Below are 14,411 nucleotides of genomic sequence, written 5' to 3'. Positions count from 1 at the left end.
GCTGCCCTTGGAGGCCACCCAGGGAGTTTGGCAGTCCTCACCAACTGCTCAGTAATGGATCACAATCTTTCCCAGACAGCATCCCCTTCTGCCAGATCAGCCCCACCTGCAGTTCCCTGCCAGCACCTCCCCCGCATCATGTGTATCTGAGCCACACGCTGTCTGCGAACTGCCTGGGGGCCAGGCTCATTTGCAAAGTGTGCATCAGACAGAGGCTTTCTGATATTATGCCTCGACAACACGTGTGTCTATGACACACCAGTCAAACTGGTGTCTGTATATCAAAAAATGGTGTATTATGTATACATTTAGATAAATGTATATAAAATACACCTTAAAAGATGTGCCTACAGAATGTATTTACACTTCAAAATACAGACATCTCTATAGTAAGTGGATTTATGTGTACACATTTATTGTGAATTTTATATTCTCACAATATGTCTGTTTCGTATTTTTGAAAAAAATTTTGAAAAATATCTCCATAATCTCCACAAGCTATGAAAGTACCTACTGCTTGTGAAGGAGCTGTGGGCTTCGCCTGCACTAGGTCATTTCCCACTGCACCTGTCAGCTCCAGTGTGTTTCCTCTCTCAAGGATTGAACTCACAACTCTGGGTTTAGCAGGTCAATGCTCAAACCACTGAGCTATCCCTCCCCCCCATTGTTTCATCTAACCCTGCCACAGAGCATTGATATTTGATGTTTCTATAGAAACAGGTTTAGAGCTATGAGGAAACCAAACGTTTTTAGAAAAATCCTTGGAGAGAGAGAGAAACAGGGGAATTGTTAAAATTTTCCTTAATTTTCCAGAAAAAATTCAAGTTTGGGATGAGAGGAGATCAAGATCATTCAGGTAGATCAGATGGTTTGTGATGGATCTGGGGTGGAGAGAAAAGAACTGGAAGCCAGCCTCCAAGTTAACCCTGGTGAGAGGGACTAGCACCTCCCCCCGGTAATTATTTTCCTGGTATAAACATGAGGAAATTGTCAGTTTTTAATTCTAATGGGAGAAGAAAACCTGGGAGAGGAAAGTTTTAGGCTATTCAGTTCCAGCTGTAAACAGGTGCAGTATGCTGTCACCGTATACATAGGGGACCGTGTCATCAAGTGAGGAATGCATGGCAGGAGTAAATGGACCTTTCCCACCCAAAAATCCTGCCTTATACACAAGTGGCACTGTGTGGAAAAGAACAAGGTAGTATAATGATATTGGGAAGCTTGGATAATATTGTCCAGGAGACAAAGATTAAAAAGTCTAGAGGAGACAGGCTTGAGAGTCACATAACTGGCTCAAAAAACATTCCAAGGGTTACATGGAGACAAAGTTCAATTTGACTGGGAGCTAATCACTGAGGCTACAGGACCTGAATAATGCAAAAAGAATTCTCAAAACTGCTTTACTTGTTAAGTGAATCAGCATTGGACGTTTTCATGTCCTTTCTGAATTCACTTTCTGCAGTTAGAGTCAATGGGCCCGATCCTCAGCCAGAGTGCCTCTACTGAAGTTAATGGCTGAGGATCAGGCCTATTGAATCGTACTAGCACAAATGCTCAGGGACTGCAAATTTCAACACCATACGTACAAGTATTTACAGAAACCAAAATAGCAACATTTTCACTTTCAAGTATTTGTCAGAGAGGTACCTGCATGCTCACCCAGTCAGGGATCAGAAACAGCACCATGTGACTTTGGACCAATCATAACCAACCAGCATGGCTCAAATTTCAAATATGGCATATTGAGCTCTCACACCAAAGGATCTATGTCTGATCAAGCCACAGAATTAAACTGACCCCATCAAATAAGCAAACTCACGGAAGCTGAGGTCTGCTTGTGGATATTCCACACACAGAAAGAGAAGCTGCATTCATCAGAGATACGATTTGTTGAGAATTATTTACTCAGATCCAATTTGAACAGTTGAGGTTTTTTCCATTTAAGTTTCAATAAAGGAATTTTGCATCAACAAGCTGAATCAATACCAGAAAAGGACAATGATCTGGCAAGTTCTGAGTCGTGTCATGCCGGATAAGGGGCAACATCTGATGTGAAAGGAAATGGAGACGATAAACTCACCTTTCATGTTCCACTTGCTTAAATGCACACAGCTGGGTGAGGCTGGGATTTTTTTTTGCTGGTTTGGAGAGCTACAAGCTCTTCGCTCTGTCTACATACAGGACACTTCCTGCAGGAGCTGTTTGTTTATTTACCCATTTGGATCACAAGGAAAGTATTCATTATAAAACCCCTCTTTACAGTGAAGAGGGAAACATTCCAACCATACGGCTGACACATGTTAACTTGCAGGTATTCACAGAGCAGGTTCTGTTTTTAAGGCTGTACAAAGACCACCAAGCTGGGAGTTTAGCTCTGCCAGACCTCCCCCAGCCAGCAGCTCTTGCCAGAAAACACAGGTGACAGTCTGAATGATAAAAAGGCATTTACAGGGGAAAAGGGGAAAACGCACAGGTTTAGTCTGCAGCACCTTAACGCAAACTTGCAAGGGGCCTCCATGTACAACCTACCACACAGCCATCCAAGCATGAGCCTTCATACAAATTCGCCCTCACCCCCAGTTTTAAAAGACCCAGGTCGTCTCTCTACTGTCCCGTTTTCTCCACAGGGGAGGAGAAAAAGCCCGGTTTATTCCTATTTATTTCGGCAGTGCAAAAGACAACGGTTAGCTTCATTAAAAGTGAGCCACCAGATCGAGCTGGACTTTCATTACACAGTTTGTTGCAAAGGAGATTAGCCCTCAGTCCTGGGAACAGTTCACGGCTGGTAACCCTGGCTGTTAGGTCCACAGTCCTGAGAAAAAACAGTGAAGATCTAATCCTTTTCCTTAGCTCTCAATCAGCTCCCTCTGATTCCATAAAGCCCCTGCGGGCAGAGTGCTCAGCCGGGAGTGAGTGAGACATTAGGGTGGTGAGTGACAAGTTAACTGTATCGGGGGAACTGTGGCTATCATGCCTACTTTTCCCAAGTCAGACCTTCCAAAGTAATCACACTATCACTCTCTATTATTTTTGTCCTTCACTGTAGTTCTAATTTGCCCTGTTAGTATCAGGAGTCCCACCATGAAACAAAACTCTCCAGCGTCCAAGTGGCTGTAAATAAAAGCAGTAGATTATCTTGCATCAAACAACTCAAGATTGCTAGGTTCAAACCACAGATGTGGTTTTTAATATGCACAGACACATAAAAGATTATATCCAGATCTTGAAAAGAAATAGGAACAGGAGAAGTGCTCCAATATGTAAGAAACGCATTTGTTAGTAACCATGGTCATTTCTTTTATACACAACATGCTTAAGAGTCTCATTTTCAGGAAATTGAGGCCAAAGGCCCACTTGCATTAGCAAATGCAGTTACCACAATTGTGCACACAAATTGCGCAAGATTCACATGCACAAGGGAAGTAACTACACAAGTGCAAATGCAATATGGTATCTGCTTTCTGAAAACTCCGGCCCTAAATTGTCATGTATGTTTATTACAGGCAAGTGGTGTCACCCAATGTTAAGGCTGACCAGCACTTTCCAGCAGAAGACCTTGCTTTCACTTGCTTATAAACTTTGCCAACCTTTAACTATTTCAGCTGAACAAAAAGGAGTACTAGTGGCACCCATACCAGGTGTTTGCCTCAGGCTGCTTTTTTTGGGGGAAAGTTTCAGCAAAAATAGCTCAGTCGTTTCCAAGACTGAGATTAGGGGAAAATGTGTCACTTTGTCCATGTTAACAATCAATCTCCCCTCTACCCCCGGCCTTTAAAAATGAGAAGCCTCCATGCTTTGGTGCGAAGACTTGAAATTTGGCACAAGTCCACCTTTGTGTCAGGGATGTGTCATTTACCATCCCCATGAAAAAATGCCCAAATTTGGCCAAGTTATAAGAGTGCAAAAAAACATAATAATAATAATCATCACAGATCACACATACTCAGAAAAGACTCTGTTTTTCAGCTAAATTCTTCCAAGAGTTTCCCTGCACTGGGCATGCTCTACCCGTTCACAATGCCTACATGGTGAATGGCCCGTGCAAGGGCCATTGCCAAATCCAGTACTGAGAGGGGCAGCGAGGGAGGAGTAAAAGCGTATCTCAGTGCCGTGAAACCTTCTGGCACCAGCATGGAAGTCGGTACAATTGGGCCAGACTGATCTCAATTTGTCTTGCGGTGTTTTGGTGCTGTCCTTTGCCTGTGCTGAGGGCTTATCCCTTGACCTAGAGTCCTCCCTGTGGGGAGGATGTGTTGCCCACTTAGAGCTGTTTATGCCTGGTGCAGAAGCACCTGCCCCTTTCAGGGGACAGAGCTGGGTCTCTCTGCCCTGGAGTGCTGCCGACACCTTGGGGCAGAGGTAAACACAGCCAATGTCAGGGATGTTGCTATCAGGGGTTCTGGCACCTTTGTTTCCCTGCTGGAAGTGAGAGTGTGGTGCCCAGCAGCCAAGGGGCTCACTGAGACGACAGAGAGAGAGTTACTCACCTTGTGCAGTAACTGAGGTTCTTTGAGATGTGTCCCCCTGTGGGTGCTTCACTTCAGGTGGCAGTGCATCCTGGCGCCGTTGATCAGAGGTTTTTCCATAGCAGTGCTCGGCCGGGCCAGCTGTCTCGTGGCACCTGTCTGTCTCATTGAGCACACATGCACAGCGTGCCCCCACTCAGTTCCTTCTCTACCTTAGAGTCCTCTTATCAAACTTCAAAGCAGAGGGGAGGAGGGTGGGTAGTGGAGCACCCATAGGGACAACCATCTCCAAGAACCTCAGTTCCTGCACAAGGTGAGTAACCTTCTCTTCTTCTTCAAGTGCTGTCTCTGTGGGTGCTCCACTTCAGGTGAATGTAGAGCAATACCCATTAAGGATGGGTGGACTTTGGAGGTATATGGCTAACCAAAGTAGAGAGGACCAAAAGGCCAAGTATGGCATCGTCCCTGGAGTCTTGTGTAATGACGCAGTGATCGGTAAAGGTATGTTCTGACGCCCAAGTGGCGGTTTTGCAAATTTCTGAAATGGGTACATTGTGAAGAAAAGCCACGGAAGTTGCCATGGCATGTGTGGAATGGGATCTGCATTGGCTGGGACGATTTAATTGGGTATGGGTCCTGCTTTTGAGCAGGGGGTTGGACTAGATGACCTCCTGAGGTCCCTTCCAACCCTGATATTCTATGATTCTATGATCTGATGCCCATAGGGGGTTCTATACAGTTTGATATTAATTTTGAAAGTTGTTGTTTGGATATTGCTGACCCTTTGGATTGTTCCATTGTCGAGACAAACAGTCTTGATGATTTTTGGAAAGATCTCATCCTGTGCAGGTAGAAGGCTATCACCTGTCTGACATCTAGGGTGTGTAGTGCAGCATCCTGTGAGCATGTGTGCGATTTGGGATAGAATGTGGGAAGGTGAACGGGTTGGTTGATCTGGAAGGTTGACGACACTTTGGGGAGAAATTTTGGATGGGGTCATAATGTGACCTTGTCCTTGAAAAAGATGGTGTAGGGTGGGTTGGCCATTAGTGCACCAGTCTCACTAACTCATCTCACGGAGGTAATGGCTACTAGGAAAGCCACCTTCATGGACAGATGCAGTAAGGAGCAGGTAGCCATTGGTTCGAATGGAGGTCTCATGAGGCCCTTGAACGTTAAGTTCAGGTCCCGTATTTCCAGATAGAGGGTTTGTAGGCCAAGCATGAGGCGCTTTGTAATAGGGTATGTGAAAACTGAAAACCCCTCGATTGTGTCATGGAAAGTATTAATCGCCGCGAGGTGAACTTTGATAGAGCTTAGCGATAGTCCCAAATTCTTCAATTCAACCAAATAGTCTAGTACCACCGGTAATGGTGCGGTACATGTAGTGATCTGTTTGTTTGAACACCACGTGGAGAAACGCTTCCATTTCTGCAGGTAAGTAATGCGTGTAGATTGGCGTCTGCTGTTTAGTAAAATATTTTTCACTTGTTCTGAACAGGTTAGCTCTCGTTCGTGGAACCATGCTTTCAGGTGGAGCTTCTCTAGTTGCGGACATAGGACTTGTCTGTTGTCCTGCGACAGAAGGTCTCATGTTAATGGGAGAGTCTGTGGTGGATGGGTAAACAGACATAACAGGTAAGGGTATGTTTGTCTGGGCCACACTGGGGCAATCACAATGATTGTAGCGCTGTCTTCCTTTATTTTGCGTAGGACTCTGTGGATTAGTGGTATTGGTGGGAATGCGTACATAAGTGAGTTGTCCCACCGGATTAGAAAGGCATGCCCTAGGGATTGGGGGCAGAGTCCTGCTCTGGAGCAGAACGAAGTACATTTGCTGTTCTGGGGCATGGTAAATAAGTCGATGGAAGGGAACCCCCATTATCTGAATATTCGGTGGAGGGTCATTTCCCAATCGTGTTCCCGGGAGAAGTGTCTGCTGAGGGTGTTGGCGGTGGTGTTTTGGCATCCAGGAAGGTAAGAGGCTGAGATGTCTATATTGTGGCGGATGCACCAGTTCCATAACATCATGGCTTCGGTGCACAGGGAGTGGGATTAGGCCCCCCCTTGTCTGTTGATGTAGAACATGCATGCTACGTTGTCTGTCATGACTCGGATGGATTTGTTCCTTATTGGGGGAGGAAGTGATTAGGGGGATCCTTGTCTGATCCTGGGAGAAGTGATTTCTCCATTAGGATCATCTTCAGGCGGAAGTCCCAGTCTCGGCGGGCTCATGCCCACAAGTTGCTGCAATGGACACACTTGGAAGGAATGTGCATCTCTCTGAGGCACCTCACACATTGAGCGTGTCCATCAGATCTAGGCATTGCCTCGTGGCAGGAGCCACATCTCTTAAAGCCAGGGGAACCTGGCATAGTCGTTAATGTTCATGCCCTGAGAGGGGGACTATGAACTGAGGAGAACTAAAAATCTAAGTATTGAAGAAAATTTTTTTTAAATGAACTACAAAACTACAATAGAAGAAAACTTATTTAACTACTGATTTTTTTATACTCCAGGGGGAAACGGCTCTCGCACTGCGGAGAGCTCCGTCTTCAGTCAAGGACGGTTGAGAAGGAACTGGAGGGAGGGTGGGGGAGAGAGAGGGCCAGCATACATACGTTCAACGGGACAGACAGGTGCCGTGAGACAGCTGAAGCGTGCACGCACGGCCCAGCCAAGCACTGCTATGGAAAAGCCTCTGATCAATGGCTCCGGGACGCACCGTCACCTGAAGTGGAGTCCCTACAGGGACGGCACTCAAAGAATACTAATTTCCTGCCTGGAGGACAGCCAAGATCCTTGAGCTGAAGTTACCCTCATGGGCTGCTCCAAGAGGAGTAACTTGAGGCTCACATGTCAGGATTTTCACATGCAAGACCAAAAGGAGCAGCAGCTAACAGACTTGATGGGGACATGTGCTTCCCCGAGACAGAACAGGCAGCTACTCTTACCTTCTATGGTGAGTACAGAGTTTAAACTCCGGTTTCAGAGTAACAGCCGTGTCAGTCTGTATTCGCAAAAAGAAAAGGAGGACTTGTGGCACCTTAGAGACGAACCAATTTATTTGAGCGTAAGCTTTCGTGAGCTACAGCTCACTTCATCGGATGCATACCGTGGAAACACAGCTCACTTCATCGGATGTATACCGTCCGATGAAGTGAGCTGTAGCTCACGAAAGCTCATGCTCAAATAAATTGGTTCGTCTCTAAGGTGCCACAAGTCCTCCTTTTCTTTTTAGTTTAAACGCCGAGGATTTGGAGTCCGCCATAGCTAGCGGTTGTCAAGAAGCACCTCACCCCACTGTACAGGGAGGTCTCCCCTCTGTTTGTTCTAACTGCTCGCTTTCCCTCTTTTTTGGGCGGGGGGGGTGTGGGAGGATGGCACACAAATTATATTGGAATTGGAAGAGGTTCAGAAAGGGCAACAAAAATGATTAGGGGTATGGAATGGCTTCCATATGAGGAGACATTAATAAGACTGGGACTTTTCAGCTTGGAAAAGAGACGGCTAAGGGGAGATATGATGGAGGTCTATAAAATCATGACTGGTATAGAGAAAGTAGATAAGGAAGTGTTGTTTATGCCTTCGCATAGCACAAGAAGTACGGGTCACCAAATGAAATTAACAGGCAGCAGGTTTAAAACAAATAAAAGGAAGTATTTCTTCACACAACGCACAGCCAACCTATGGAACGCCTTGCCAGAGGATGTGGTGAAAGCCAAGACCATAACAGAGTTCAAAAAAGAACTAGATTAATTCATGGAGGATAGGTCCATCAATGACTACTAGCCAGAATGGGCAGGAATGGTGTCCCTCATCTCTGTTTGCCAGAAGCTGGGAATGAGTGACAGAGGATGGATCACTTGATTCCCTGTTCTGTTAATTCCCTCTGGGGCACCTGGCACTGGCCACTGTCTGAAGACAGGATACTGGGCTAGACAAACCCTTGGTCTGACCCAGTAGGGCCATTCTTATGTTCTTAAAGAAAATTAAAAGAAAGAAAGGAATGAAAAGGAATCCGGAAAGAAGCTTCTTTACTGAAGTAAGGTTTGAAAGTCAGAACGGGATCAGATACAGTCCACCTTGCACCTCATTGCCATGAGTGGTAAGAAGGAATCAAAGGGCGCAGGGCCGCTTTGCTCTTTAAGCCCTCTTATGGGAGCATGAGGTGACTCAGGGAACACGCGCGTCCCAGACACAGCCTGGTAGGCAAAAGATTCCGATCTCGCATACATGGGATGCATGTGCAGCTCCAGTGGGATCTACACGGACTCGAAGGAGAACATGTATTTTATGGGGTCAGAAAAAATCTGCAGTAAGATGAAGTCCGACAAAAGTGATCTTAGCCAAGAACCACATTTTTCATATATTATATATACAATAAAAATTATTTTGGGGGAAAATTATAAGTAGGGCTATATTTTTTAAAGAGGCCTCAACTTGGCCTCTAATTTACTGCCCACCATCAATTGAGAGTGAAAATGATGGCATTCACATTTGTGGGGACACTCAAGTAGTTAGCCATCACCATAAATGCTATCCTTTGTGCCTGTAACTGACTGTGGGCACAATATTATTGATACATCCTGTGTACTATAAACACACGTTGCATGCATGCGCACACCCACACCCACAGACACCCATTCTCCACTCTGCCAAATTCACAAAGGGAGTTTTGGGGTGTCAGTGATAAGCTCTGTAAAGCAAAAAAGGTGCTGTGTTATTTTTTTAAACAGAAATTGTGCCAGGGTAGAGCTTTGGAAATATTTTGGAAAAGGAACAAATGAAAATCTACCATGTTATTTCATGTAGATCACAATTTTTCCACTAAAAGTTTCCTGGGGATTGTAAGCAAGCCAACTTTGAGCACGTACTGCACGGATATTAACACCTGCCTGCACAGCATGCGTGCTTGAAGAGCACAGGCTCAGATCCTCCCTCTGCTACCGGTTGGGCTCATGAGGGAAAAGGGGGTAAGGACTCTTTTTCCATCCCCCTGCAAGCAGCAGCAAGGCAGAACTCCAACCTAGTGCTCAAGAGAGAGTGCCAGAAAAGGGGATTGGCTCCCATGTTGGCCAGCATCACAGAGCCCCAAGGGTGTGAGGCCTGCCAGCTGTGGGGTGTGAGCATGCTGTCTGCAGCGTGCTGGCCTTTGCTGCGTGCTGATCTTTTTAAGAGAAGCAATATTGTGCACTTCTCCAGGAGGTGCAGGGCTCATCAGGAGCCGTCCCGCCCCAGGCTGGCAGAATGGCTCCTGTAATTAACACACGGCCAGCACTGTTCCATTCTCCCTCACTACTCCAAGGCTCTCCTCACACTAACAACTTGGCCCTCGAGTTATCTTTATCCTCATAAAGGAGGCTTTAAAAAAAGGGAAAAACTCTCTCACAGGTGCCATGTTTAGGACCCTGCCTAGAGAAGAAGCAAGGTCTTCTATTGAGTCACGCTGGTATCAGGGTCTCCTGCTCAGAGATGTAGGGATATTCTGCTGACTCACCATGGCGCCAACACCAAGGCGGTCCCATCAGCTCCAATCTCTCGCAGGCAGAGGGAACAGAGGGTCCTGCAGGGAAAATCCCTAGGAACAGCCAAGCTCAGGGTAAATTTTAGACCAAGTTTGTTTCTCGGTGTTTAAGTTTACATTACAGGTCCTCCCCAGGAAGACAGCAAGTTTAGACCAACTTAGTGTAACGTGTGTGTATTGTGCCAAGGGCAGGGTGGGACTGTCACAAGTCCATAGACCTATTCCGCCGGAATTCAGAATTGGGATAGCTTTTGAGAGATGTGTGGGGTTTGGGGGGTATTTTAACTGCCAAAAAGATCTACCTTTTCACACGCAAAGAGTGTTTTTCCTTCTGTGAAGAAATAAACCCTGAAAAACCTCTCCCAGGTTTAAATAAACAATAACAAGGGTGTGTGACCTCTTGACTTTGCAAGGACACAAAAATTGCAGTATTTGATGTACACATAATACATAGACAAAAATAATGCCAGTTTTCATAGACTATCATTCAGATGCACTAGGGAACCTTGCTTTTCGGAAGCTCTAGAACTTGTTTGCTTTGCCAACAGACTTCGCTGTAACATAACAGAACTTCTAGCAGGAATATCAGTTACTCCATCACATTTAATATATTATCAAGCCTGAAGTTCAGAGAGCTGAGTTATGGACTGGTTAATAAGAATTTGCCCTCTCTTAGCATCTTCCATCAGATAGTTCTAAGCACTTTACAAACATTGATTAATTTAGTCTCCCAATATCCCGGGCAGAGTTGGAAACTGAGGCACAGAGAAAAGAAATGACTTGCCCATGGTCACGAAGGAAGCCCGTGGTAGAGCTGGTAACAGAATGCTGGAATCCTGACACTGTATCCTGTTCCTGACCCACAAAAGCAGGGTCTTCTCTAGAAATCTTGCACTACTGGATGGCTTCTCTGGGGTGTGACCCTCTTATATCCAAAGCAACAGTCGTACTTCAACCAACCGTGAATTGGTTAAGCTGTTGTTAAAGGATATTTCCCCCCCTTTATAGCTGATGCTCAGCAACTTTGGACTTGTCTACATACAGTGTGTGCACCAGTTTATTTAAACTGCAACTCAGTGTATTAAATCAGATGATTTTAAATGGACTACAAACTGATTTAAGGTAGCCCAATTTAAGACATTCAAATTGATTTAAGTGCCTCCCCACCCAAAAGTGCACTGATATAATTAAACCAGTTTAAAACTCACATCTTCAATTAAACTGGTGCTACGCTGTGTGTAGACCAGTCCCTTATGCTGTCCGGAATGACAGGCACTCTGTGCTCCCTACCACTTTACAAAAATGGATTCACAAGATTCATTACTATTATTTTTGAAAGGTAGTATGTATAAAGTATCCTGATATTGCAGTTAACACATCCGGAGGAAGAAATCCTCCTAAAAAAGGTACAGGAAAAGTATTGTAAAAGTTGAACTTTTCCTAATAAAGGACAAAAGCACAACTGCTCCCCAGGCAATCCCTCAACCTGCCAGTAATCATAATCTTCCTCTGCAACATGCTGCACCATAGCTGGCCCTGGGAGCCAAGCTTTTAACTGCTAGGCCAGGTGTTTTCTCCTTTTGTATGTTAAAATACAATGAAAACAAAAGTGTGGATCCCTCACTCATGCTGCAACAATGAAAAAGACAAGTTATTCCCACCATCACATCCCCAGGTTCCAATATTAACACAATGTAAATATTGCAATACCAAGGAAGTACACTGTGTCAGTGCTTCCTGGCACAGTACAACAGCTTCACTGTTCACTTCAGGCCCTGCTGTTAGTTTTAACCACACTCAAACTTAAACAAGGCATCTGAGCTTCTCCAGCTCCAGCATGGAATTGCAGAGAAATAAAATCTTAATGAAAGTTTTCTCTGGACTGAAAAACAAAGTATTTAAAAACAATCATATAAACGTCAGTAATTTTGAGGCAAAAATATTCCACAGGATCTTTCAAACGTCCTGGAATACTGCTACTGAGCATGGAAAGGTCTCTGAGTATGCACTGTCCTTCCCTTCCCCCAGAAAAGAAAAACAAGCTGAGAATGCCCACCAATGCCGGAAGCCTGAAAGCCTGGGTTATTCATTGTGGCAGGAATCCCATTTTCCAAGCATGGAGATACTGTACCATGGTTGGCTCTCTCGCAGTTGGTTATTGGTTGAATAACAAACATGTAGCTGAATAAAGATAAACAAGCAGCCACCTGTGGTTGGTAATCTGAGTTTTGTTATCAAGTCTTGAAAATGTTAACTAAATGGTATGACACATGCAGCCAAGAAGTCAATTATAATTTAAAGGGCTTAGAAAATCAGACCTAATTTAGGAGATGTGGACCTATTCAGCATACAGATAAAAGACAACCAATGATAACTGCACAAATGAAGAGCTCTTGTAAAGAGGACAGGGAACAGTTATAGGTGTGAACAGAATTTGGCATTTTCATAACAGAAAGTGCAATCCTGCTCTTGCCGAAGTAAAACCTCCCTGGCTTCAAAGAAAGTAGCATAAAGCCTCAAAAATATTATGAGTCAAATTTTCAAAAATGCTATCTAATTTTGCACATGCCTTTTACGGATGCCAATAAAAAGATGCTGCTTTCTATCCCTCTGAAATGATTATTTGTCTAGCACACAGGGACCAGGCCTGAGTTATGTGAAGCACTGTGCAAACATATAAACAGAGATGACCCAGAGTTTACCAGCTAATTTAAGACAAGAAACAGACCAAGAGGGCACAATATAGACAGTGAGGCAGTGAAAGGCATGACACATCTAACATCACCATTTGCACCTGTAAAATTAAGTGGGTTGAGGCCTTTGTGAAAATTTGGCCCTATGTGTTCACTTAGGAAAGAAAGGCGCAAACTATGTTTCGCTCTGATGTCATGTGACCCATAAACATGACTCCACAAATGCCACCTGCCTTCTAAAATGAACTCTCACAGAGCACTGGGAGCTTTGACTGCTCCAAGAACCAGCTACCCGGGGCCAATCAAGCATTTCCATCTTGCAGATTTGTTTCCAGTGCCTATGATTAATTCAACTGACTGGTACAAATGATCCCAAGTACCAGTCCCAGCAACAGAGAAGCACTACACTCAACAGTGGCAAGAGTGTCCCCTGGAGATTTGTTACTGATTTTCCCTTTAAAAGGCACACACATACAACCCTGATCCTGCAAACTTTCCACGTGTGGAGCCTCCAACCAAATACCCAAGAGAGGGCATGCGTCATGTATTTGTGCCTTCCTTCATGATCAAGGCCACGAGAAATTCCTTCCTTCCTCAATGTTCTCTCTCCTGTCAGTTGCTCTGCTAAGAAATATGGCTATGAATTCAACATCTAGTCATGACCTTTAGCCTCCACCTCACCTCAAAGGGGGAAAATATAGCCGAGAACTTAGTGCACATTCACGATCTGTAGTGGGCATGACAGATGCCACAGAAGATCTAGGAACTGAAAGTCGTCCCCAGGCTGAACTACTAGCTGTGCTTGGTTTAAGGTAAACACGTTGATTTTTTTCTCCTGTTTCATGAAATGTTATAGCCAGGATCACTCTCCTCTTGCATAAACGGATGTTTTTCTCACCCTTGGTGGGTGGTCTCAGAGTTTCCACATGGGAACACCACAAACTAAGAGCATAGGATGCTACAGAGATAGCCTGCCTATGGGTTTAGTGGGTGGGGAGGGGGAGAGAAAAAGGTGATTACTGAGCGTGTGCGGGAGAAAAAGAAATAGGCGTGAAATGTATTTACGACTCAACTCAGTGAGGAAACTCTATAAGAAACGAATAGCCTAGGAAGTACAGCTGTGTAGGTAGAAACAAGAGACATGGTGACATTATCAGAACGGCGGCAAATTTGTCTGCTTTTTAATTTTGCTGTTGCAGGAGTTAAAACAAGGGCTCTGGTTAGAAATCAGAGATTTTTAAACACAGCTTAAGTGTTTGGACAAGTTATTTGATTTTAGAAACAGATGCAAAACGCAGTTTAACAGAACCCTGTAGACAGACAGCTACGTATCACATTAAACGTCTGGCATCACCACCTCCCTCTGCCCATTCCTTACCTATTTTCGGCAAGGAAGTCCACCACATACTTCTTCAGGCAGTATAGATGGGCATCCGCCAGCGCTGTCCTGATGTGCATTCGAGGATGCCTGGAAGAGAAAAGAAAACAGGGAACTCACACCAAAGCCATTTTTAAGAGCTCTACCTTGTTGTTAAAGCATTGAATAATAAAAGTTTACAAGGGGCAAATGTATTGCTACCCACCTACTGCAGGCTTAACAAAGAAATGAACAGCGATGACTGCCATCACTGGAGTCTGTCTATAAATGTACACCTGCTGGCTCTGTACTGACCGATTACAGGGGAAAACGCTTCCCCCCAAAAGTCATTATTCCTGCTACATTTC

At 44.8% G+C, this 14,411-nt stretch overlaps 1 protein-coding gene across 1 annotated transcript in view; it reads right to left on the bottom strand.

Annotated features, from left to right (window-relative positions):
• EIF2B3 (eukaryotic translation initiation factor 2B subunit gamma) overlaps positions 1-14,411 on the bottom strand; it is a 142,559-nt gene that overhangs the window by 48,347 nt on the left and 79,801 nt on the right. The window contains exon 6 of the mRNA XM_073357915.1: positions 14,065-14,154. Within this exon, the coding sequence (XP_073214016.1) occupies positions 14,065-14,154 (90 nt within the window). The remainder of the gene's footprint in view (positions 1-14,064; positions 14,155-14,411) is intronic.

The sequence above is a fragment of the Lepidochelys kempii genome, chromosome 8 (assembly GCF_965140285.1).
Source record: "Lepidochelys kempii isolate rLepKem1 chromosome 8, rLepKem1.hap1, whole genome shotgun sequence".
NCBI classification, from domain to species: Eukaryota; Metazoa; Chordata; order Testudines; family Cheloniidae; genus Lepidochelys; species Lepidochelys kempii.
The sequence above is the reverse complement of the archived record's forward strand: the minus strand, read 5'-3'. Positions and strand labels throughout refer to the sequence as shown.